This window comes from Labrus bergylta, chromosome 7, assembly GCF_963930695.1.
Source record: "Labrus bergylta chromosome 7, fLabBer1.1, whole genome shotgun sequence".
In the NCBI taxonomy this organism is placed as follows: domain Eukaryota; kingdom Metazoa; phylum Chordata; class Actinopteri; order Labriformes; family Labridae; genus Labrus; species Labrus bergylta.
The window spans coordinates 24,298,384-24,323,731 of record NC_089201.1 but is presented as its reverse complement, the minus strand read 5'-3'; the positions used below and the strand labels follow the sequence as shown (position 1 = coordinate 24,323,731).

The 25,348-nt window shown below is 38.7% G+C and overlaps 3 protein-coding genes across 4 annotated transcripts; 1 reads left to right on the top strand and 2 right to left on the bottom strand.

The window, feature by feature from the left end:
* Nucleotides 1-344: 344 nt before the first annotated feature.
* On the bottom strand, nucleotides 345-5,480 carry parp16 (poly (ADP-ribose) polymerase family, member 16). The gene is made up of 7 exons (XM_020659566.3): nucleotides 5,340-5,480; nucleotides 3,394-3,590; nucleotides 2,665-2,802; nucleotides 2,372-2,578; nucleotides 2,011-2,182; nucleotides 1,723-1,867; nucleotides 345-1,128 (listed from the first exon to the last, which is right to left on the bottom strand). The coding sequence occupies exons 2-7, from the start codon at nucleotides 3,580-3,582 to the stop codon at nucleotides 993-995; spliced, it is 987 nt and encodes a 328-aa protein (XP_020515222.1). The 5' UTR covers nucleotides 3,583-3,590; nucleotides 5,340-5,480; the 3' UTR covers nucleotides 345-992.
* Nucleotides 5,481-6,408: 928 nt separating this feature from the next.
* On the top strand, nucleotides 6,409-14,438 carry scamp5a (secretory carrier membrane protein 5a). Its single transcript, XM_020659583.3, has 7 exons — nucleotides 6,409-6,592; nucleotides 7,513-7,593; nucleotides 7,758-7,877; nucleotides 8,800-8,956; nucleotides 9,051-9,152; nucleotides 10,322-10,439; nucleotides 11,174-14,438. Exons 2-7 carry the CDS (start codon nucleotides 7,587-7,589, stop codon nucleotides 11,360-11,362), a joined length of 693 nt encoding a protein of 230 aa, XP_020515239.1. The 5' UTR covers nucleotides 6,409-6,592; nucleotides 7,513-7,586; the 3' UTR covers nucleotides 11,363-14,438.
* A 920-nt stretch (nucleotides 14,439-15,358) lies between these two features.
* Nucleotides 15,359-24,969, bottom strand: LOC110002812 (ubiquitin-conjugating enzyme E2 Q2). 2 transcript variants are annotated; one of them, XM_020658477.3, is made up of 13 exons: nucleotides 24,710-24,969; nucleotides 22,599-22,703; nucleotides 22,373-22,495; nucleotides 22,231-22,287; nucleotides 21,973-22,122; nucleotides 19,892-19,976; nucleotides 19,734-19,794; nucleotides 19,549-19,639; nucleotides 19,394-19,452; nucleotides 18,481-18,529; nucleotides 18,294-18,389; nucleotides 17,862-17,928; nucleotides 15,359-17,771 (listed from the first exon to the last, which is right to left on the bottom strand). In XM_020658477.3, exons 1-13 carry the CDS (start codon nucleotides 24,866-24,868, stop codon nucleotides 17,740-17,742), a joined length of 1,134 nt encoding a protein of 377 aa, XP_020514133.1. In that variant the 5' UTR covers nucleotides 24,869-24,969; the 3' UTR covers nucleotides 15,359-17,739. The 2 variants fall into 2 exon arrangements, with proteins under 2 accessions (XP_020514133.1, XP_020514126.1); XM_020658470.3 differs by having other exon boundaries at nucleotides 21,973-22,125; nucleotides 24,710-24,968.
* Nucleotides 24,970-25,348: the final 379 nt, after the last annotated feature.

The window sequence follows — 25,348 nt, the reverse complement described above, 5'->3', positions numbered from 1 at the left end:
AAACACAGCTTAGATTTGTGATGTTATTCATTTCTTAATTTAAACAGTACAATTATATTTATTACCCTTAAGTTAGACTTCATTCAAGAGTTTTAAAAATATGTTTAAATTCATACAATTATACCTGTAGAAGTAAACATTTAAAATTAAACTTGTGGTTTTTTGTTTTTTTTTAATAAATTGATGCGTCAAATTCAAGGAAGCTTCTTATGAATTATTTCAGGATGTCTTAAATGTTCTTGTGTTTGTATCATAAAGAAAGAAAGAAGCTTTAGCAGTTTTAAGAGTAAAATTTTTTTTTTTTTGACAAAGGCTTAATCTGATGACATCACTCTGGGCTGATGGGCATTTTCATGAGCCTTTGACTTTTTTCTATTTTATTGACCAAACCTTTAATGACCAAAACATTCAGCATAATAATCTACAATGACAAAAACAGTATCAGCCCTAATTTGCATTTGGGACATTTATGATTAGTGCCTGGTCAACAGACTGGCATATACAAGTATATAATTATAATAGAATCAGTATAACAAGTTGCTACAAAAAGCCTCAATTCAGAAAAATAGGATTTCAACACTCGACTGTGAAGTTATTTCAACAGGAGGATTTTTCAATATCATCTTTTTTCCATTTAAACCCTTTGGGTTTGAGACAGTGACCTCGGGGGACTGAAACCACACAGCAACAGAGCTGATCTATTAATCAGGATGTTTACTGAATGATACAATTTACAGATGAAACGTTGAATAACATTTTAAAATGCAGAACGATAATAATTCCCATTTCAACCAAATTAAAACAGATTAGCATAGCTGATGTTGTTTAGAAATAACAGTAATTATTGTTATTTGTACAAAGAAAGAAACATATAATCGTAGAGAGAAAACAGTCTAAAAGGTGCATAAAACTTCAGTCAGGCCTCCAGTCAGTCTCTGAACAGGAAGGCACTGAGGAGAAGAAACATCCAGGCCGTCTGTCCTCCTCTCTTGTCACCTGAATAATCTGTTCCAAAAGGATACGAAGGCGGTGGAGTTAAAGGCACCTATGAATATGAGCAGCAGAAGATAGAGACTCATCATGATGGCAAAATGATGTCTGAGGAGCCAGGAGGTGCTGCGGGAATGTCTGCAGGAGAAAAACACAAACAAAACTTTTGGTTTGCTGACACTACCCAAATCTTATTTCACTTATTCTGTTTACAGAAAAACACGGGGTATATATTTTGATTCATGTTTCGAGTTGATGTCCTATATTCAAATCAAATAAAACCCACCATCTTAATCAATAGTAACGTTATTTTTCTGGAACTAATTCATTGAGTTCTTGCAATTAGCAGCTGTCAGATAATCCTGTCTGCCTCATGTGATGGAACTACAACTCCAATGAATTCAACAACTAGTTACATGTGTGAATCAAAAAAACAAACAAGAGCTGTTGTCACAACGTTGCCCCACCTGTATGCTTAGAGAACTTCTCCATAAAAGTAAAACTCTCTCAACATTACCATCTTATGTTTCGAGGGTTCTCAGTACTAGTGTGGGTAGTGTGTACATATTATTGAAGGGCAAATTTGTAACTCATTGCAACCGGACACATCTCCAGAGGTCTCAAATGTGTCTGCGTGGTATTTTCAAGCCGAATATTTTTGGGTGTAACGTAGTTCATAAATAAAAAAACTTTTACATCCTTTACGCAAAACAAACTATGACATAACCTCACCTGGACAGGTGCCTCCTTTGAGAGTAAACCAGCAGGTATTTTACACGCAAAAGCTGATTGTTGGTTACTACAAAGTACTTCTGCGGTACTTCTCCCCCTTCGCTGTTCTTTGCTCTTGAGCGCTGACGGTCAATGATTTCAGAATCTGAAATGAGAAATGATGGCATTTATTTATTTATATATATATATATATATATATATATATATATATTAAAATATATAAATATATAACATTTGGACATGAGTGCGGCAGAATTTTTAAAATTGTGAATCCCACAGTTAACTCACCTTTTTTCTTCACCTGGCACTTCACATCTGGGTGATCAATGACTTCACACAAGGCAACACAGCTGAGCAGTGGACCCAGAAGACTTTCTCTCCAGCCGCTGCTGTGAGGACTGTAGAGCACTGCCATGCTGAGGTCACTGGTGAGGTAGGTCCCCTCTCCGAACACTGAGTTCTACAAACAACATGCAGAAAAGAAACCAAACCCAATGTAGTTTTTGTTGGTCGAGCAGAGCCAAGAATTCAAGAGTACCTTCACTTCATGCTTTACGTATCTCTCTTCTTCAACAGCTCCATGGCGTCCTGCACAATAACAGAGAGAGTACTTCCCAAAAGAAGGTGAAACACTGATGGCTGAACTAACCTTGTTAAGGTGACAGTGCAGCCCGTTGTGAATGATAGAGTGAAAGTTCTCCAGTCGGCTCCCGTGGAATGCATAGAAGACGTCTCTGCCGGCCCTCGTCTTCTCAAACCTGGCGTTCCTCTGGTCACAGTACTCCAGCTCAAACAAGAAGTCTGGTGCAGGCGCAGAAATCCCTTCATTTTCCGTCAGGTTACAAAGTTTTCCATACTGGTAGAGATGAAAGAAACACAATGTGAAAAAAAAAGCAACAGGTAAAAGACACTTTTAATGCATCTATTCTTGAAGTTATGTACGTCATCTTTCTGCAGGGTCTTCACAGCAAAGCTCTTTGAAGAGAGAATCCAGTGTGTTAGAGCCAGGTGATGATCTCCCTCTCTGGGTCGTAGTCTCACCAACTCTCTCACCCCAGGCAAAGAGTTCACATCAGCCAACTAGAGAAGAAAAATAACTTATTGCATTCTTATATTGACCGAACAGTAGGAGTCAAACATATCCTTGGTATACCTTGTCTTCTTTTCCTCTCTTAAACCTCTGTTTTTATGGTCTATGCTTCTGTGTTTTAGAAATATTTCAAACCAAAATGCTCAGTTTTATATAAATATTTACATCATAAAACCATCAAAAAACCTCTCCTAATTTTCGTTCACCATCTTTTTACTGACACATTGCTAAACAGCACAACACTGCCACCAAGTGTGTGTTATTCCCACCACAATGCTAACAGCATTCATGCAGTCCATTCTATCTCAGTGTTTCTCAACTGGGCTAGCTTATGGACCCACTACACACTCCTTAAAGAGACAGTGCGACCTTTCAAATTTATTTAATGAAAAATGGGCACTTTTCTGACACTTATGGGTCCCGACCCACCAGTTGAGAACCACTATTCTATTCTAAACTAGTTTATGAAAAAGGCATGTTTCTTATTTTACTTAACTACCTTGTGTTAACCTCTAATACCTGAAATCAAGCCGTTTCTAAACTTGAATAATTGACTTTTGTGCGTAAAAATATCATTTTACCAGCTCATCAAAATCCTTATTGTCTCCACTTAAATATCTTGGAGGGAAGGGTCTGAGGAGAGAGTCCTTCTTGTAGTTCTGTGCAGCAGCAACAAACAGGCTGCAGCGGAGGTCTGCTGCTACGGGGTCTCTGTGCAGACAGGAGCACACCAGCTCTCTGACTGCCTCAGGTGGGAGCGGGGGCTGCATTCCCAGCACTGTACAAACAGGCGATAAGATAGCACCAAAGTTAGCTTAGATTTGATTGATTGATTTATTTCAGACATATCAAATAAAATCAAACATATCAAAAATACAAAACAAAATGAGAAGCACGAAAATACAATAAACAAAAAACAATGTTCAAATTATTTCACAAAAAAAGAAAAAGAAAATTACATACAGTGTATTCAATTGATATACCTGAAAAGGAGTAGGAAGAAGTATAAAACTTATTTAATCCTACCTTTTCCACAGCTCAATAATTAATATTTATTAAATTAACTTCCTGTGTTCTTTATAATCTCTCTATATATACAATCTATCTATATACAATTTGCTAAACTATATTTATGATACTATATTTGATATTTACAATCCAATGATTTTCCATACATATACACAACTTGATATACTATGATTTTTTATAATTTATATATTCATACAATCCATATATCTATATATACATATCTATTTTGACTGATTAAGAAGGCCTGCTCTGTGATAGGCTGCAAGCTGGACTCTTTTGTAGTGGTGACAGAGAGGAGGACTCTGAACAAACTGTTATGCATTATGGATAATCCTGATCACCCTCTGCACACCCTACTGGACAAACAGCAAGAGCAGCTTCTCCAACACACTGATTCAACTCAGCTGTCACAAGGACAGATACAAGAAATCTTTCTTATCGAAGGCCATAACTCTGTACAACAGCTCACCTCATACGAGCAGAGAACTGTCATCATGATGATATCTGTCTCTGCATACTGTAATCTGTTCTGCACATGTTACATTTACAAATGATCCCTGCACTCATGTTCACTTCATTTGTCTGTCTACTCACCCTTATATTGAATAGTTTCTGCTTATTATATGTCTACACTCATGCACTTTAACTTATGTCAATACTGTCCATTTACTACTCTGTTTTTGCACATTTACATTCAATCTTCCATATTTAATCTTCCTATTTAAGACTAGTAATGCTTAGTTAAATCCTGGTTGTATATATTCACATTCTTAGTTTTGATATTTTTAGTGCTTATTTACTTTGTAGTTAATATTATATTGTGTTTAGATTTGCTAACATTGTGTTTTTTTACTCATATTGTGTGTTTGTACAACCTGCTGCTGTAATGCCACAATTTTCCAGTTTGGGATCAATAAAGTAATTATATTCTATTTGCACAATTTGATGTACTATATTTATACAATCCTTATATCTATACAGTTTGGTACAGTATGTTTACAATTATACATTTGATGCAATCTTTATATATATATATATATGTATATATACAAAGATTAATGTAAAGCTGGGTGTTAACAGTGCAGCAAACAACAAGACACACAAGAAGTCTTGTCATAGGCCAATGTTTGCTCATCAAGTTACTTTAGTTTCTATTTAACGTCAGCTGTAACTTTTTTGCTAAGCACCAAAACAAAAACATCAATTAAAAAAAAGGTCCCAACTTTGCATAATACAGCTAATGTTACCGTTCAGTTCCTGCATTAGGTCAGCTCGTCATGTTATCACTCTTATCAAGCACAGCTGAGTGTGAAGGAGCTAGCTACATTAGCTCACACAAACTGAGCTACAACAAGTGAACAGCTGCTCATTTCTCGGTCGCAATGAAGCATTGTCATAAATATGTGGGATGTCTTGAATGTGTCCGGGCTACTCCCCGGTTGCACATAGGCCTATTTCACTCGAAAGACACCGGTTTTATATCGTAAATTGCTTTTACCTTTAGTCTTCCTCAACTCATAGCACCACAGGAACAGCTAGCGTTAACCCCAGGCACTGCTGCGTTCAAGTGCCGTAGAAATGTCGAAATTGTGAAAGCTACGCTCATGGAAGCAACAAAATTCAAACATTGTCGAATGAAAAATAGTACGGTAGTGCTGTGTTCAAATGTCACATGGGAGGACCACCTTTCTTCTGCAAAATAAATGTCTCCGACTATGTTTTACGTGTGGGAAGAATCAATAGTTATGAAACATGCGATGAATCGTCAAAGACATTTAATAATTTTAGCCCCTTTCAAATACACAAAAAGTGGCTGGGAAAGTCCAACCACACAAGACACTAGCGTTCAGACAATATAATTTGTGTCGTTGACATCAAGCTTGTGGGAAATACTGAGATGTGAACTCATGAGTGTCTCCTGTAAAGGGTCATTTTTTTTAACAACCAAGAAGTTGTTCTTGAAAAGGCCTCACATTTCATACAGTAGGATTGATTAAAACAATCCAAAATTAAATAACAAAATTTCAGTAACAAGTTTTTCAATTTTAATAGATGTTAATAGATTTTTTTGAGTGGGAGATGAAATTGGTTACTATTATTCATTGTGTTGTTGTTGCTGTTTTATGTTCACTTCTAGATATAAAATGTGATGCAAAATAAAAATTGCATACCTCAGATTTATTTATTTTTTTGCTAAAAAACATTGTCAAAAAGTAGTCTACGCAAAATGTAATTCTGATTTATGAATACATCCAGTTCCAGATTGCGATAGGCCACTCCTCTTCCTCATCTGTTTTTTTTTTTTGCAGTGACATCTATGTAGTAATATATTCTAACTATCTGGAAGCCAATCAGATCAGGTTGTTTAATGCCTCCTCTGATTTTCAGCACTGTGGAAAGCATCATGGGGAGGCGGGGCTTGATCAAATATTCCTAATTCCTGATTGGTTTATTCAGGTCAGCAACAAATCCAGTTTTTTTTTTGTTGTTGGAGCTGGGTCCTGCCAAAGGGGGCGGGGAGGAGGGGGGAGAGGGGGAGGGGGGTATGTGCGTAAAGAAAAGACCTGACGTCACGTGACCGCCGCTTACTCCCAACCACCCATCATTTCAAGAATAACGTAACATATTTCTGTGAGCAGCGCCTGATCTGTCTGTTTCATCCTATGTGTTTTAATGCCGATTAATCCAGAGGATGCTATTTAAACGAACGGAGGGATTCTAGTGACATTCTTGGACCCCAAAAAAAAGGAGGTAAGGCGTTTAAAATCATACCTTACACCATCTGAAGAGAGAGAGAGAGAGAGAGAGGGGGGAGATAAATGTATTGACACAAATCGGATTCTGTTTTCCGTGAAACCTTGAAATCTCTATACTGTGGTTGGGTTTTTTGCATTGCGAGGAGTTTGGGCTTGACCAGCCTGCCCGTCAATCCGGATGATGTTAGAAGAAGCAGCAGCGATGCACCGTGTCGCACAGGCTTGAAGGACGCTTCTCCATCGCTGTGATCACGATGCAAGCTGTGTCCCTGCTGCAACATCACCGAGATCCACCGACAGAAACACACATCTAAAAAAAAAAACCCCAAGGGTCACAGTGAATGAAATCAACCGGGATGTATCTGTATTTCTCTGCAGCGATTGCTTCTTTTTTTTTTGTAGCAGAAAGATGCCCTTCAGAGCCCATAGCATACAACCACCATGATCTGCGTTGAAATGTGGCACACAAAACAGTCAAATAACTGTGGAAGCTGGTAAATTGTTGCCTGGGGAGCTTAACAGATTGTTCTATTAGATCTACATAGTTATATCTGCAGACTGTGTAGGCCTACACGCCTATGTCGTGCCCATAGGTTATGAATACATGTTAGGAATGGCGTCCAGGCCACAGCACTGTTCTCCCACAACGCGTATTACAGCTCTAATATGCGGTGAAAAGCATGTTTATCTCTGTCGATTTAATGTGTGGTCCACAAATAGGGTGTGCAGGACCACCACCACCTCTAATCAAACCATATAGGTGTTCCAAGCCTTTTTTTTCCCCCCTCCCCATGTGTAGTGGGTGCATGCATCCACGGGGAGGCCTATGAAGGATGGTGGCCCTGTTGCCTCCAAGGAGAGCAGTGTGAGAGTGATGTTGCACTTCATTAAAACAGCTATTTGATTCTCTTGCAGTTTGGTGTTAAAGGCAGCTGAGATCGAAGTCCGTGTGCCTCTTTGCAAGCAGAAGGAAATACTGAGCGGGTAACATGGCAGGTGAGCTTCCCTATCTTAAAGTCCATGCACAGAACTGGCCGTTACTGCAACATCAACCCATTTACAGAAGCTAGATTGTAATCCTCCATGCAGCTGTCTTGACTTGATTTCTGTATGAACTTGGCTTGTGGGCAGCTGTGGTGAACTGTGTCTTTGTGTCCTAGAAAACAACTTCCCTCCCCTGCCTCGATTCATCCCCCTCAAGCCATGTTTTTACCAAGACTTCAACGAGATCCCAGACCAGTTCCGCACCATGTGCAAGAGGCTCTACTACTTATGGATCTGTGAGTGCACATGCTGTTAAAGTTTTGTCTTTTTGTCATCTTTCACTGCATTTCAAGTGTCAGCATTTTTAAATATCATCACCCTATTTACCTTTGCACCACCTCTGTTGGTTTTTCCTGCCATGTCACTTTGTTTAACCCAAAATATTATGAAAGCCCAACATCCTAAACACTCCAGTGTAGCTGCGAGAGACCGGATCGACCGCTCTCACTGTCTAGAGTTTTCTTGTACATTTTTAATGCATACTCTGCAATATTGTGTAAATCGAAGACCTTAGTGATTCTGATTAAGCAAATTGCCATTCAATGTCAGTTTGAAAACATTTAAAGCTTTTCTTCAAGCACAATGCAAATGTTCTTTTGTTCTTTTAAACATGAATAAAGATGATATGGTTTACTGGTTGCACATCATTGATAGAAGATTATTGGCCTGTTGAAACATTTTCAGGAGCCAAAACTTTGATGGGTTTTAATTGAGATAATAATTTCCCTATTGATTTATTAAGCAATGGTTAGTTGCTATGTTAAGTGATAACACTCAATCATAGCACTGTGTCACACTGTCATATTTAAATCAACATGATGGTCTCTTTTTTTTATGTAGGTTCTTCCATTTGAAAACAAGAATGTAAGTCTGCTGAAAAAGTAGTTTAGTCTTCTCCTAATGTTTAGTAATTGTAGGGTAGGAACTGTGTGCTGTGTGGGCTTAGTAAATCGTAGCTCCAGTCCATATAGATTTACTGTGGCTGTAATATAGAACTGAAAATGTGATATTGTGTATTCGCAGAGATTCCTGGTGATTCAGTCCTGCTGAGTTATGAGTAATGCACCCTGTGGGACATTTGCCAAACAGGTTTTTGTCTTCAGTCTTTCCTGTCTTGGTCATCCTCTCTCTCTCTCTCTCTCTCTGTGATGGTGACAGTGCATAGTGCAACACTGGCTGTCAATGTGATTGGCTGTCTGGCGTGGATGTGTGGAGGTGGCGGAGCGACCAACTTTGGCATGGCCTTCATCTGGCTCATCCTCTTCACCCCCTGCTCCTACGTGTGCTGGTTCAGGCCCATCTACAAGGCCTTTAAGTGAGCTGCTTCCACTCGGAGCATTAATCAACACAAGTACCTGCTGTCCTGCTCGATGACGTCATCTCTGACATGCTTTACTCTCTCTGTGCAGAACGGACAGCTCCTTCAACTTCATGGCGTTCTTCTTCGTCTTCATGGCCCAGGTGGTGATCAGTATTATCCAGACTATTGGCATTCCAGGCTGGGGAGTGTGGTAAGAAACATGATCAGATAATTATCAAAACACTCAATCATTATGTTTGATTTGGAAGTATTTAACAACTTCTGTCACTATGTGATAGACATTAACGTTTTTGTTTTATCTTGAATTATTTTTTAAAAATCATTAATATTTTCATAATGATTGGATAAAGTTAAGTTCGGTTGATATCAAGTGACTGCAAAGGAGCTAGCACATGCTTTACATCATTTCTGTCAGTTTCTTGAAAACAAACAGGTACTCTTTGTGTCTTTTTTTCTTCCCTTTTGCTCCAATCTGCAACTAAAAATTGAGTTTAATGCACAAATACGAATAATTTACCACCAACGTGTTTAATTTGCCATAGCCAGCACTGAACCAAAGGTTTTCTTTACCAATTATTTACTACATGGTTCATTAAAAGGTGAGAATAGGTTTGTCTAAAGGGTTAATATTGTCTGGCAGTTTAATCTGGATGTAGACAAAAACATCTTTCACAACAGTCCTAAAACATTACTCGATTCTCATTTTACCTCTAATCAGGGGGTTTCAAAGTCTTAACACCATGAACCCCTTTCACATAATACTGGGATAACTGTGCAGTCCAAAAGCTTGTATATGTGTTGTCATCTGACATCATTACAATAATTTATAGAGTTAAATATTACCTATCCAGGGTGATGGTTTGGCTCAGTTGGTAGAGCACACTGATCGCAGGTTTGACTCCCTGCCTGACGCAATTTGGTGTGTTTAATGCCCCACTCTCTCTCCCCACATTTCCTGTCACTCTATATTTGTCCAATAAAATAAAAGGAGTCTTTAAAAAAAACTGATTATGGATATAACTGAATTATGCTTGTGGATTAATAGACAAATTACTCTGATAGGGTTATAAAGAATGAATCCTAGTTTTGTCAAAGTTAATGTCACACTATATCTTAAGATATTTATTATGTATAAGTGTTTACGTTTGAATGAGTTATGACTCATTAAGAGAAGTTTGAGCTAAGATGAAAATTACAGAAATTCAGCTCGAAGGGTTTTTAGTTATCTTAGGTCTCATTCATCTGAGGACTTCACGTATTTATGAACAACTTGGAGACAATGGAGCTACTGATTAATGAGCAACAAAAAAATGTTCATAAATGTGTGATTTTTCTCATTTCTTTATTTTGTCCCGTTAGTGGCTGGCTGGCTACCATCACGTTCTTCAGCACCAACGTTGGCTCAGCTGTTGTCATGCTGATTCCCACCATCATGTTTACTGCCGTGGCTGTACTCTCCTTTATCGCCCTCACAAAGGTAACAAAAATAGATTTCTAAAGATGGTCTTGTGTTTCAAATACATGGGCCAGACATGGCCATCAAACAGGCCGGGGGGGGGGGGGGGGGGGGGGGGTCTGGCACCGTGTAGGTCCTAGAGCAAAAAATGTATAGATATTGTAGAGTTGTTGACTGTTTCCCAGACAGACAAACATTTTTGTCGACTTCATTTTGTTGAAATCAAGATTAAAAATAGAGATCAACTAATACTGAATGTCTTCCCTTTTATTTAAGGAAATATCGACCATGCTGCTTTTTTCATGTTTTGTGTACATTGTTTAAAATGGGTTAGCGTTGTTTTCAACATTTGTGGAAATAGCCTCTAAGCTGCAAGCCTTCAGCTTAGTGATTGTCTTGGCAGTGTTTGCTGACATGTTGGGTCCATGTTGTGCAACTGACTGGATTATAAACACTGTAAAGAAACCCTTTTTCCTGACTTTCCACTCAGCAGTTGTTATAGAAACTGCGCTCTAGTCCTTTTTTATTCCACCTAAATCATGGAACCTAGGCTAATCAACCTAGCTTGCTAATGTTAGCATTGGCTAACTTAACTTTTATACAAAAATAATTGTAAGCATTGTCATTCTTGTTTCTCATACTTTACTTTTTTTTTTTTTGCAACAAAATTATTTTTGAATTTAGTCGAATGTTAGTTCTGTAGGATGTTTTCTTCCTAGATCCCGTTGATGAAATGCATTCTGAACTTCTTTTAGGTGCATAACTTCTACCGTGGCAGTGGGGGCAGTCTGGGTAAAGCCCAGGAGGAATGGACCACCGGGGCCTGGAAGAACCCCCACGTCCAGCAGGCCGCCCAGCAGGCGGCAATGGGAGCCGCGCAGGGAGCCGTGCAGCAGAACCAGTACTCAGCAGCTCCCACCTACAACTATGACGACCCAATGTAGGACAGAGGAGGGGGCTGGGCGGCAGTGTGGGAGAGATAAAAAGGGATCAATTAAGAAAACAACTCAGAATTAGGTGCCCTCCATTATTTCACTGTACAATTCAAAACAATGTCATGTTTTGGTGAAAGTGTACTTTATTTTATTCCGTAGGGTGTGGGAGTTTATCATTTCAGTCAGCTCATATTTAAATCAACAGCAAGTTATTATAAAGCTGTTGTATGTTGTTGTTTTAAACTCTCAATGCTGCTCAGTTTCAGCTGGTCAGTGTGTGGATTGCTTTCAAACGGAGACACCAGAATATTTCTAAAACCAGAACCCTGAGCCTCTTTAGGTTATTCAGGTAGGTTTATCTGTGGTTCAAACAGAGTGACTTCTCTTGATCTATTAATCATCTTTGAATTGGAGTTAATTTGTTTCTTATGCTTTAGTAGCTCCACCGTCCCATTGGCCTTCAGCGTCACCAAACACTAAAAACTGCCACTCCATTGATGAACCGCGGCTGGTTAGAATTCATTTGATACGTCCTTTATGCAAAATGTCCAGAAAAGTTGAATTAGTTATTTCATGTTCAATAAAATGTTCAACAGTTTGGACAATGCGCTAGTTTGCTTCTTGCAGAGTTAGATGAGATAATGAATACTCCGTCTTGTCTCTGTATGATCAATATGAAGCTTGTTATCCATGGAAAGCTGGTTAAATCTATTTCTCTTAGTCTTTATGTAAACATTGACTTTTGAACCAGTCTGATATCCCATCAACAGAATCAATAACTCCCTATAATACATTTTAGACCGATTGAAAGAAGCCCAAAGCAGATATAATTTACCAAATGCAAGCCTCAGATTTCTCAGATCCTGTGATTTATATGATTTATACCTGGTGACCACATATTTCCATTTTTTTCCGTTTTACTGTTGAGAAGTTGCTCTGAGTCAGTTCCAGTAAACATTTTTACACGCTCAGGAAAGATGATAAATTGCTGGTTTTAAATTGAACTTGTGAAGCCCGTACACCTTCAAAGCGTTGGGCCTTTGTCTCCTTCTTATCACCGTCATTTAACCATTGACAGGTGTTTCTTTTGACATAACTTTACATAACAAATTAAGTGGAAAAAAAAACAAATATTACATGTTTAAAATGAAGCACATGCAGTATTTAGGATCGTAGTTTATTGGATTAAACATTCCAATTGAATGATTTAGTGTTGTACCTGTAAAATATGATAGGAAACCAAAACACATGCAGGTTGGACATACAGTAAATCATACTAATCATTGTCGTAGGTGGTCATAGCGTTGTATGAAGTGATGGATGTTTCCCTCCTTTGGCAAATTCTCCCACGTAACCCTACATGTAAATGCTTAAATGACGACCTGTTTCTGGAGCTCTGGGTTTCAGGCCTTGGTGTCATTTTTGTGGCTGTTGGTGTAATTCTATGAGTAGCTGTAATATGATATTTATATTAAAAAAAGCAAGCCAGTTGTTTCTTTTTTTTAAAAGTGAAACTGAAAGGGAGAGGATTTGTGTGTAGCCCTTGTGAGGCTGGAGGTGGCGTCATATCGATTTCAGTGAAAGATTTTGTCTGAAAACGTCTTCTACATTCAGTAGATGGTGATAACAAACAGTATTAGACTTGAAACAAATGTGAAGTGTCAGAATGCTTGTTATTCCCAAACCTGTGAGTCGTCTTGTCCGATTGTGATGATGTGGTATTTAAAATAGGCTGTTTGTTGTTTTGACTCTTTCAGTTGTTGTTTTTTTTTTTGTGTGTATTTAGGAGGATGTGTGAGTGAGTTTGAAGTCGTATCTTTCCATGGCTGTGGGTAACAGATTTGTTTTTTTGTATAACTGTTATCATTTTCAAAAGTTTAAAATCATGTTTGCACTTGGTTACCTGCTGACGTCAATGCAAACTAAATTCACATGACATCACAGTGCAGCAATACTAGGATCAATATATTAAACAGTAGATTTATGAGATAATGGGTTCCTGTTGTACAGGCTTCAAATATAGACATCAATTATAAAGACCCAAAACAAAAAAGTGAAAATGGGCTTTTTTTTAACGTTTGGACTACAGGCCCCCTAAGCGGACATGCATCCATACATTTTATTTACTCCCTTTTCCCGTGATAACGACTTCATTTAATTTTCTTGAGATCTGGACTTTTTTTTATCTTGTTACCTCGAGCTAACAAAGCTGGTTTTCTCGTGATAATGGCACAATTTTCTGGCGATCTAGAAAAAGCAAACCAGTAATCTGGTCACTGTGATAGGCCAGACTACGACTTGCCATGCTGCCACTCCAATGAGGTTTTAAGCATTTTTCTGTTTGGTTTGTGATTTTGCAACTCTGGGGATTCAAGATAAATAAGTCTGGATCTTTAGAAAACAACCACAGACTGATTGTTATCACAGGACAAGTGAGTCCATAAAGTGTATGGATGCGGGGTCTTAGGGGGTTCTATACAGTGTGACACCACTAGTAGAAGTAATCATGTTCACCAGCAGATGCACAGACAGTAACCCTGAGTGTAACCCTGTAAACTGAACCATTCACCTGTTCATCTGTTAGTTCATGCACAAAGTTTAGCTGATCAGTCGAAATGAAGTAAAGAGGATGCACAAACATGAACAAAAAAGCGCTACTTCTTCCGGTGTGTAGTGAGATGTGGTCTCTGTTGAATTCTGGATCCGTCCATTCTGATGTACATACAGCACAGTAAATGTGATTATTGAAACGACGGTACAGCTGTAAAGTTATCATGTAGCAGAAACACTGCGTTCCATGTTGCTGTATCAAAGCTTTTCCATTGCTGCACCTAATGTTCCCACATGTACTGTATATTGTTTGATATGTATCATCATGTACTATATCATAACTAGATATAAATATATTATTACTTGAGGTGAGGTAAATATTAGCCATGGATAAACGCATTTAGTAAAAACTTGCCCTAACAAGAAGAATGAAAGAAGGCTGTCTCCACGAGTGAGGCCAATGAGGAACACATTTTTGTGTATTACTTTTGTATTATTTGGTCTTACCCTCATAGATATTAAACAGTTCTTGTTGCATCCTGTGTTGTCATTTGTAGTTCGCACAAAGATCTTCTGCACACACAAGCCTGAATTTGAACTACATCGTTGTAGATGCAGAAGAACCCTGCATGAGGAGTTTGAAAATAAATAGTGTGACAAAATAAACGTATGCTACAAACTCTCAAATATCTTCACTAAAATTGGCGACTAAGATATCCCCCCCCCCCCCCCCCAACAACCCTCTGTATTGTATCCAGTCATTCTTTAGCAGCCAATTATGAAAATACAATAAGTGGACATGCTTTGCATTATCATAAAACACAGGGCCATCTTGTTTGGCCCCTTCTTCCTCCTCCCCAGCACCCTTTAAATAAAGAGTCTGAGTTGTGTGGTACCTTGATAGTTGGAGCACATCCTCTGGATCTCCTTTATACTGGGGGATCACCAGCCCAGTCTGCCCCAGACCTCCATGGGACATCGAAGAGTCTTGTCAGTCCAGACACTCCTTCTACATCCGGGGCCTTCAGCATCTCAGGGCAAACCTCATCCACACCTGAACCTATTCCACTGAGGAGCTTTTCGACTACTTTAGGGACTTCTGCCAAAGATACTGGTAAGGCTTCCCCTGGCTCCTCAAACACTGACACCTCACAGGAGGAACATGTCGGTTTGGTGATATCCAGAGTCCGGGTCAGCAGTTATCTACACCTGCTGTGAACAGATCTCCATAGCTCCCAAAACTCCTCCCACATTTTAAATAATCAGTTATAAATGATTATGATTTAGTTTTAAATTATGTAATTCCCAGAAAACGTCCTCCCTGAAAGGCATTTATTTAGAGTTGTTTAAAAAGTTAAATCAGCATCAACTACAATTAGTATTATCAACTTTGTACCATAATGTCAGCACGTCCAATGACTGAAATAACGCAGAGGGAAACCAGTAGCACAGCGGTAATCTTAAAATTCTTTATTCATAAACTTGATGCAAGTTTACAAATTACTGTACATGGTCAAAATGTCTTCAAATGGAAAATGAAAAATAAAATAAAACCAACACGAGCCAACCCAAGCAGACCTGATCGTCCGTTTGTTGGTGCCAGAAAATGAATCAACAGCTGAGATAAATGAATATTTGAAACACAGTCCAGTAAGAGAAGCGTGCAAGTCTGTTCACCAAGGCATGACCTCCGAGTTCAATCGTCTCTTAACGTCCCCTATGAGCAGTTTTGGCATTTTTTTTTTTTTTAGGGGAGGGGATCACCACGGAGGGAAGGGGGGGTGGATTGTTAGGAGGAAAAAAAAAAAAAAGGTTTGTGGTCCATCTCTCCTGTACCGCTGGACAACACAGCCCATGTAGAGGTGACGACCACCTGAAAACTCTTCCTTCATTAAATATATCACACATGTAACAACAGGAAGTGGAGAAGTGTGCGGAGGGGGGGAAAAAAATGAAACGCTAAGAATGTGTATGTTTTGTTAGATTTGACCTCTCCAGGCACATTATTGCCAGTTGTGCAAATGTTATTTATGAGAAATACTTAAAGATCACACGCGGAGAACCTCCTCACCAGCAGCCTGTAAGTAACAGCAGTTAGTACTCATGAGTCTTTAACTGGGGTGGTCATCATGCTGCTACAATCCTGTTAAAATAGCATCTTTTTGTAAGTGCCCTTCTTCTTGCACTGCTTGAATTAGATTCAACATGTGGCCCATTTTATTATGAAGCTCTTGTTTTCTTGGAAATCAGATCAGTGGGTGAATTCATCGAAACATCAGTGGTACAGAGAGTCGATTAACCCCAAACTCAAAAGTGTGCATGTCCAGGTTCCCCTTCGTAGTATTGTTTGTTACCTGAGTTGCCATTCCAAACATACTTTTACTGACAGTGTTAACAGATAAGCTGCAAAAGAGCCACTGGATTGATACAGTGTGTGTCCTGTAGTATTGGGACCAGCAGTACTGAAGTAGTACTACAGTGTATTGCATGTTTAAAGTTAAGATTTAAGTGTTTCAGGTCGGTTCTTAACACACAAGAAACCATCTATTTTGTAACATACCGAAACACATCTGTGGTGTTGTGTTGTGGTGAAGGAAGCTCTGTGAGAGATGGACATTTTGGTCGCTGACTGAGAGAACTAAAAAGGTGAAAAAACAAGAGAGAGGTTGTGACAAGGTAACAGTCTCAATTTTCAAACTGGGCACAGGAAAAACCACTACAATCAATATATGTCAAGAAGATTTGATGCACATATTTAGCTGCAAACCTGTGAGGAATGATAAAGAAAAATAAATCACTTCTTAACACCCTTCATCCCAGCACAGTTCTGCTTAACGAAGTCGCTTTCATCGAAGCTGATGATGTTCTTTATAACAAGCTTCTAACGCCAAACCTGCCATCAAGCTCTACAGCTAAACTGATCAGAGACCAAGAGCCAAACTGATGTGTTAACAAAAATAAGGCAAAAAGAGATTCAGCATTAGGTCTAAAATGATCGCTGTTACACTTATCTTTATATCCTCTTGAAAACGATATTCATGTCTCTTCTTATTTCAGGTCCTTTTGCCATTTTTTTAAAAATCAGGAGCCTCTGGTGGATTCCTTCAGTGTCTACAGGAAATCTTAGTTCCTGCAGCCACATCATTGATTCTGCTTGGCCTAATATTTGTCACACTTCTTAAACAGTGAGGGCTAAAATATACAGCATGGAAGTAGGGATTTCAATTTTTAAGATACTTTTTAATGACGTGGCTCAATTATTGTCTAAGAGCCTGAAATAATAAAAACAAAGGTCAAATAAAACTTCTAAAACAATTCTTGCATTTAAGTACCAGTTCATTTCCAAAAGAAAAATCAAAACAGGGAAAATTAAATAAACAGGAGATTGTGGTTAATAAAAACAGGTGCAGCCAGGTGCCGGCTGAAGAGTTTCCATATCAATCTTCTTTTTAAAACTTTCCATTCAGAGAGGAGAAAACTGTTCGTGGAGCCCACTTTGTCAAAGCAGCTAAAAGAAAAAGCCTTTCCCCACATTTCAAGGGAGAAAAGTTCTTTTTTCAAAAGACAAATGAGCATGTTTAGAAAACAGGACATGTGATTCCCTCACATCATCCTCCTCACTACAACACTGAGAAGAGAAGCCGAGTGATACCAGAACGAGGTCTTTCCTGGAGCAGTACCTGTCCAATGAGCCGACGAGATGGTTTCAGCATGAAAGATGACGAATCCCCAGAGAAGTCAGATGGGTGGGGGGAGGAGGGGGGGGGATATTCCAAAGAAAACAAAATACTTTGACCCAAAGACGTGTTCTCAGTGCATAGTGGTAGTAGCTCTGTTTATCCGTCCTCTTTAGGTGGTGTGTACCAGCCTGCAGGATCATAAAGACAAAGCATTTTGTAAAAGGGTCCAAACTGTTGTGTGACTATTGAGCCCAAACAGTTCAGAAATATTTACTCACCATTCTTTTCATGAATCTGCACAAGTGATTTGTACGACTGTTGTGCTCTGGCAAGATTGTACTGGTTCTGAAAAACAAATGATGTTTTTGTAGATGCACAGAAACTGTTTCTGATGAACAAGACGGAGATATATTGGACATTTGCAGTCAACAAAAAGTAAGGGACATGGTTTAGGTCTAGCAGGGTAATGTCTGTCAGTCCACATCTTATGGTCCAATCATATTCAGCCATTATTCTACAGGATCCAAATAACAAATAAAAAGCATAGAATAGCCACTGATAAAGCATCAAAATAGCCCATAATCTTTAATCTATGACAGAGAAATGTCAGCACATTAACTGATCCTACACCAGTTTAACCAGTGAATGACCTCTGTGAGTGAAAAGACATGGTCATGTAAAGGTCAAAGAGCTGAGATGAGATGAGATACCTTATTGGCTCCAAACTGCACCCTGGCTTTTCCTTTAACCAGAGTTGCATTTATCTGCATAATGACAGACTCTATGGAATAGGCACTGCTCCAGCCCTACAAATAAAAGACAAAACACACAAAACCATGAATCCTGATGTTACAAATGATGATGATTACATCATAATATAAGCCTCATTTACCGTACCTGTTTTGTGAGAAGCTCCATGCACAAGGCCCCTCCTCCTAGAACATACCTGAAATAAAAGAATAATCAAATTCTGTATCAGGCTTTAGTATAATGTGAAAAATTATTATTAGAACAGGTGTAAACTGTATATTTGACAAGGAAAGGGATCACATGACTTTTTGCTTATGTTGTGCTTAAAATTGCTTTGAAAACGTCTTGATTTGTCGTATGAGATTATTCATTTTACAACGAGGCAATGCTAATGTAGAAACTGTTGCACTTTGGGAGATTCAGGGGCCGGTTCATTAACACTCAGTTAGAAAAACGTGATTTATTATATTAGTCAGACTAAAACTGGACTTTTGAAATACCTGTAAAAACATTAGTCTGACTGTTATCATTATAAGTCACATTTCTTAAAAGTCAGCCTAACATAATCTAGATAATCTGGTTGGGTATCAATTTACTCTCTAAAACCTCAATTGGACCAAAACTGACTATGATGTTCTTTCCATAAAGTCTCAGTAAATTGCGTTTCAAAGCCTAACACATTTTTGCATTTTAAGATAGAATCACTGAAGATAGTTTACTTTAAAGCAAATCACATTGCATGTACAACAAAATAATAGCATATCATGAAAGAGTACACTGTGCACCTAAAAGAACAACATGATTTTTAATCTGATGATCTGATGCAACCTTTGTAAGCAGGAAGCGCTCAGCATCAACACATCTTCAGCAGCTACAAGCATCACAAAGGTTGCAGAACATGTTCAGTCAGTGTCATCACATCTGTCTTTTTTCTATTTCCATCCACAGTACTAATTCATACTGGGAGTTAAAGTGTCTGAACTAAATTAAAGGTCCTAAAGAGGGAGTCTTTTCTTGACAGATGCAGACGGGGCAAAGGGAGAGATCAGCACACACTCACCCTCCGGACAGCACAGGTGAGACAACCCGTACAAAAGGTGGGTCAAAAGGAAAATTATCCTGTCACATGAAGAAAAAAAAAACAATTAACTCTCAAGAAAACTACAACAACCATCACATAACACAAATATAATCAAAGATGATCATGGCACTTACTTTATAAGAGAAATTGAGCAGAATATAGTCCACTCCTTCCTTTTCTTTTAAGACCTGCAAGTCACTATGCAATGGACTATCTGGGTCTACCCTGTAATAAAGAAGAACAGGTCAAATCTAAGAGAAAAGAAAAAGTCATCCAACACTCTGTAAAATGATATAATCAAATTTAAGTGAGAACTTACGTCCTTAACTTGACATGCCAATCATAAAGGCTGTCACTGACTAGTTCGACCGAATAAATACCTGTGAAATAAGAGACAAAAGCAGAGCTTGACTTGAATCTGCAGATAAGATTCTTAAAGAAGAAGATTTCTGTGAAGAAATACATCATTTCAATCACCTGTCTTGTAACTCTGTGACCTGTAGATCTCCCTGAGTTCCTTCATTAGGCGGTCTGAGGCTTGGACAGAGCCTGACACTGCACCCTGCAACACAAATCACAAAGTTATATCACACAAATAGTCGGACCCCTGAACATATCAGAGACATATGCAGTGTGCGGGAGGAGAGCAGCTCTACATGAGTGAAATCAAAGATCATGAGGTGAATGTTTCATTTCTGTCTGCTACCAAGGTTTAGTCTGACAGTTTCATACACAGTTCGAAAGCTAAACAAGTCAGATTGTCACTAGGGATGGGTACCTAAAACTGTATGTGATTGGTCGGTACTGAGAGTACCGTTAAGCTCATGTACAAACGGTGCTCTTATCAGTATTTATGGTGCGTTCCATTTGATCTCAGATGTCAGAAATTCCGAGTAGCAAGTCTGATACGTCATCAGGAACACCCCCTGAAGTCAGAATTGTCTCGATAACTCAGAAGAACTTAAGCAGCCTGAACTCAAATCCAACATGGCTGCTACGTGCATCAACAGTAAAGTTTAAGATGTAGACGATAAGTTTTAGTCTTGTTTTACTGTAATTCGATCACACCGATAGTATTGTGAAAGTTCTATCCTTGGATAGATGTTGTCATGTGACTTTCTGCTGCTTAACAAAACAAAGGTAGTCGTGGCGGCGTTCATGTTGTTCGTCTTGTTGCACACTCGAAACTGGAACACAGTTAATCCGGGTGTGACGTCATTCCCAGCTGCGACATCCGTGTTCTGAGGTTAATGGAACACACCTTTACATTCACAGTCCCTCATCAAATGCTGTCACTCTGTTCATTAATTAGTGATAAACCTGAGGGTTGTTACCTACAGCTACACATCAGGCATCACACTTAAATGTAATAGAAATCAAGTATATCCTCTGAAAATAACTCTGTGAGTCATGACTGTCTACAATGGGTGTAACACCCGAGTCCCACTGTCTGTGATGCTTTCCGAGTTTTCCGAGTCCTATCTTCAGTTTGTTTACATCGCCGGGACGGCTGGCAGACTCCTCCCCTCGTGTATAAAAGTTGTTTAATTGAGGGACTAGAGAAAAGAAGAATAACATACTGTACTCACTGCTTAATTTAATGTCACGTAAGCATTTCTAGATCACGGCCATTTCAGGTAGTGTGAAGACAAAGCATTTTGTGAAGATACGAGCATAATAAAGATCGCTAGCATTAGCATGCTAACACAACAATGCAGCACGAGTTGTTTTGGTTTCATGCTGGTGCTCAAGGGCGACATCTGCTGGATCAACAAATCGCATATAAAGCCCTTAACTAACTCTTTGTTGGACAGCAGCAACACTTTGCCTGCAGGGGGAGGAACAATGAGCCTTTTTGCTGCAGTTGATGGACACACTGACATAAAAGGAATATAGGCAGAATAAATAAAACTAAGTAATTCACATCCAGTAGCCATGTTATACATCTGTAATAGTGAAACTATCAAGACAAACGAAGAAGAAAATCTATCCATGAAGAAGTTATTTAATAAACATTTAGAAATAAAATGCTGCTCATCTCATCGTCAGCTTGTAGCTACAGGTTATAAACATGAATTGGCCTGCAGATAACGGGTAGTGTCATCCTTCACAGCACAGTGATTAAAGTATGTACAACTTCAATTAATTACAAAATGAGACATCTCATTACATTTGCCGAGGTTTTAGAAGCATTTGGAATTAAAGAGAATATTATAGTGTGCCTGATCGGGGAAGTATGCTGGGAGTGTATTATGGAAGTGATAATAAACCGAATCTTCTTGATAGGACAGCTGAAAAGAGACAGGAAATGGAGAGTGTGGGGGGTGGCAAGTAGCAAAGGGGCCGAGGTCGACTTTGCAACCGTGGCCACTGCGATGATGAATATAGCCTCCATACATGGGGTGCGGGACAAAGCCGTGAGTCTATCAGGCGCCCCCAATAAACAGAATCTTGAATTAATTAGATCTATTGACTGAGATGTCAAATAAAAATAAAGTCTACATTAAAAAAGAAAATGTACGGAAAAAAAGAAAATTGTGGAACAACAGAGCACTTACATTCAAGTGATCCTGTCTCTGGTTTTTACGAATCTTCTCCAAGACGGCCAGATTTTCCTTTTCTATCCCATCATCCTCCGACTTTTTACCATCTACTGGCTCCTCCTCTTTCATTTCGTAATGGTCCAGGTCTTGGTCCAGGTCAATGTCCTGCTGCAGTTGTATAATTTATATTTAGAAACAGGATGTAAAACTAATTTCACCATTTAGCTTTAAATTATTTGAATCCTCTGAACTGTCAAAAATATACATAGTCACCTCTCCCATGTCTTCCTCCTCCTCCTCCTCTGATGTCACCTCATCTGAAGGGCCATGCTGTAGTGTGAGGAAACCATTGTGAATTGAAAAACCCTGAATGCCACAAAGAAAATAGAAATGCTCTTTTGTTAAAGATAAGTACCTTTCTCTCTTGGGTGATTGGGCCGGCAGGTAGAGGCTGGTCGAGCATTTCTACATCAGGATGTTGTGGCAGGTTGTAAAGCCGACAGAGGTCACAAATGAGACGCTTCAACTGCTGAAGAAGCTGTGGGTGACATCAGCAAGATGAAACATCGATACCAAAAAGAAAAAAAAGCTAACATGCAAAATGTGTGACATTAACATTTCAACCACATCAGCAAACTAACCAATGTGCTGCCTTTTCTCACATCCTCCAAGCGCTCCAACACTTCAGCCAGACTAGGATCATCAGAGTCAACAAACCATATCGGGGGCGTTGAGGGATACGATTCCTACAACAGAGTCAACAGCAGGACATGGAAAATTAGCAACTGATGTTCGTAAGTTAACAGATGTAAGGCCTACATTTTGTGAATGACCTCTTTGAACAAAACAATGTTGCTTTTCATGATACCAAAACGATGCAGAGGACATTTTCTGTTTAATCATAAGCTTTAAATGATATCCAAACAAACACAGCCAGCCAGCTTTACAGCAAAAGTATCTTGAGCACCTGAAGAAAAATGGCTGAGAGCACCACTAAAGCACTGGCATGTATGATGAAGAGGGTTATGCAGAAAGGATCTATAACTGGACTCTAGTGTAGTATTAAATGCACATTACTCTATAAAAAAAAAAAGTCCAAATATGTCATTTCTGGTACTATACAGCATATGATTTATAAATAATATTAAGTTTCCAGAAAAGGAAAATACTGCACACATCTATACAGCATGGTATAGATTTAAAAGTATTTGTAAGTTGAAACAAATTGTGATTTTTAACCATTCTGATATGAACAGAACATATCTCTTTCTGATTGCATGAATACAATAGCATTCAACATTTTAACTTGCATACCTTATGGGACCAACTACGATGCAAACAAATACAAATACCCTCTATTTACACCACATCCTATACTAACTGAGTCTTCTCGTGAAGAAGGCGGTACAGACCTTGCATGTTTTGCATCTCTACCTACTTTTCCTAGAACTGCTTGGTTAACCAGGTGGGTCTCGACAATCAAGTGCTGGTGACCATACAACTAATCTGCAGATCAGACATGAGTTAGGAGTGGTATGGGGGGGGGGGATGTCACTGACTGAACTCAACGAAGGGGCTCATTGTATTTATTTCTGGTTTATTTGATAGGGACAGATTGATATAAACTAAAAACAACAACATCCAATGCATTATCACAGTGTTTATAGCGGATGCTTATTTTTGCAACACCTGTCCAAGAAGGGCTTTTGTGTAAATAAAACATTAAAACAGTTAAAAGTTAAAAGGGAAAAATAATTTAACAGGCCTGTCTGTGTCCACCAAGACAACTTGGTGTTTTTGCTAAAAAAAAAAAAAAAAGAGGATGTGGTCATGGTTTGGCAGGGTGGAGGTTATGTTAATTATCTGTGATACCTGAACCATACAAAAAACACCATGGCCTTAATAGTTTTAAGGTTTTAGGTTGCATCAGCTGCACTTTCTGATTATTAAAAATAAGATATATAAATATATATATATATATATATATATATTTATTATGTGTGTCTAAATTCCCTGCCCAACAACAGTCACCAAAATTAAGAACATGTATGTAAAAATACATAACTCACATTATTAATAGGTTGAAAAAAACAACAACATTATTGCAGTACAGACCTGTCTATATGGCTTTCTACATGTTTTGTTTCCCTGAACAGGATTACCGTCACAGCTTTTAATGTATACCAGTTAACTTCGTCAGAGGGATCAGGCTATTTACTGAAACGGCAGAAAACAACATTCCAGTAAACCGCCTCTTATTTCACGATAAATAACTCAAAACCCACACGCAGCGTTACGGATGTTAAGATAACTGTGTCGTTTAAAATACGACGTTAAAAAGAGTCAAAGCCCCCCCACCACCTCCCCGGTGTGTCGACCAAATTAAGTTGAGAATAATAATCCGTGTGTTCAGTAGTTAGAAAGTTATCCTCCGTGTTAGTAGACGCAGTTATTTTAGGCTAACAAGACAGGCTAGCAGGAGCTACCGCAGCGTCGTTACTAATCGACGTTTTCGCTTGGTAGTTTTTTTGGAAGTGTAAATAAAAACCGACTCGGTCTTGTTTTCTTGAATCATCTGGGTTACTTTGGTATGTTTATGGCCAAACACAACGCGAGGTTTAAACGAAAGGCTTTTAGTCGTATTTTAATTTGTAAACACGAACACCTTCCCTCTCAGTGGGTTTTTTTTTTTGTTCCAGTTGATAGTCGGTGGCTGCGTTAGCTTGTGCGCAGCGGCTGGCCTGAGACTCACCGTGATGTTGCAGTGAATGATCAGCAGCTTCTCTCCTGTGACGTTAAATTGGCAACTCAGTTCGTCGGGTTTCCAGTCTATTATTCTAAATCGTTCGTGGTTTGGGTCAAAAATGGACTCCAAAAACTTCAATTCGGCCTTCAGCCCCGACACCGACATCTTCTCCTCATCTCAAAGCACCAGGCCGCTGGCAGGGGGAAGTCGGGGCGGGATGTGACCGCGCAGTGAGTCGGTTTCTACGGATCTCGCATGTTAGCGTGAGAACAACAACAAAGGGCTGGAGGGTGAGGTTCATGATGTACACTGAGAGGAGTATCTGACAGGTCACCGACTACACAACTTTAATTTAAATAAAATGTATGAAAAAGCTCTTTTTTTCCTATATTTTTTTTTATATGTGTGTATATGTTATATGTTTTTTGTATGTTGTGAAATGAGATTAAATTTAGTTTATTTCGGTCAGCATTTAAAACAAAACAAAAGACAAAGCAATATTATTACATTACAGTAATTTCATAGTTGTTTATAACCCATATCAGCCAATTGAAATAATACTTGAAAGTAAAAACAATATATAACAATACATTACTATTATTAGGATTATTACTATATTTGCTGTTTTAATACTACTACTACTAC

What these genes read in the sequence shown, in the direction of transcription:
- parp16 (XM_020659566.3), bottom strand. Translation starts at nt 3,582, where the DNA reads ATGCAGCCCCCGCTCCCACCTGAGGCAGTCAGAGAGCTGGTGTGCTCC. An exon ending in GTGCCAGGTGAAGAAAAAAG is followed by an intron (nt 1,868 to 2,010) that starts GTGAGTTAACTG and finishes TTCTCATTTCAG; the next exon opens with ATTCTGAAATCATTGACCGT. An exon ending in CAAAGGAGGCACCTGTCCAG is followed by an intron (nt 1,129 to 1,722) that starts GTGAGGTTATGT and finishes TTTCTCCTGCAG; the next exon opens with ACATTCCCGCAGCACCTCCT.
- scamp5a (XM_020659583.3), top strand. An exon ending in GCTCTACTACTTATGGATCT is followed by an intron (nt 7,878 to 8,799) that starts GTGAGTGCACAT and finishes TGATGGTGACAG; the next exon opens with TGCATAGTGCAACACTGGCT. An exon ending in ATTCCAGGCTGGGGAGTGTG is followed by an intron (nt 9,153 to 10,321) that starts GTAAGAAACATG and finishes TTGTCCCGTTAG; the next exon opens with TGGCTGGCTGGCTACCATCA.
- LOC110002812 (XM_020658470.3), bottom strand. Translation starts at nt 24,868, where the DNA reads ATGTCGGTGTCGGGGCTGAAGGCCGAATTGAAGTTTTTGGAGTCCATT. An exon ending in CAATCACCCAAGAGAGAAAG is followed by an intron (nt 22,288 to 22,372) that starts GTACTTATCTTT and finishes CTCACACTACAG; the next exon opens with CATGGCCCTTCAGATGAGGT. An exon ending in AGGAGGAAGACATGGGAGAG is followed by an intron (nt 22,126 to 22,230) that starts GTGACTATGTAT and finishes ATACAACTGCAG; the next exon opens with CAGGACATTGACCTGGACCA.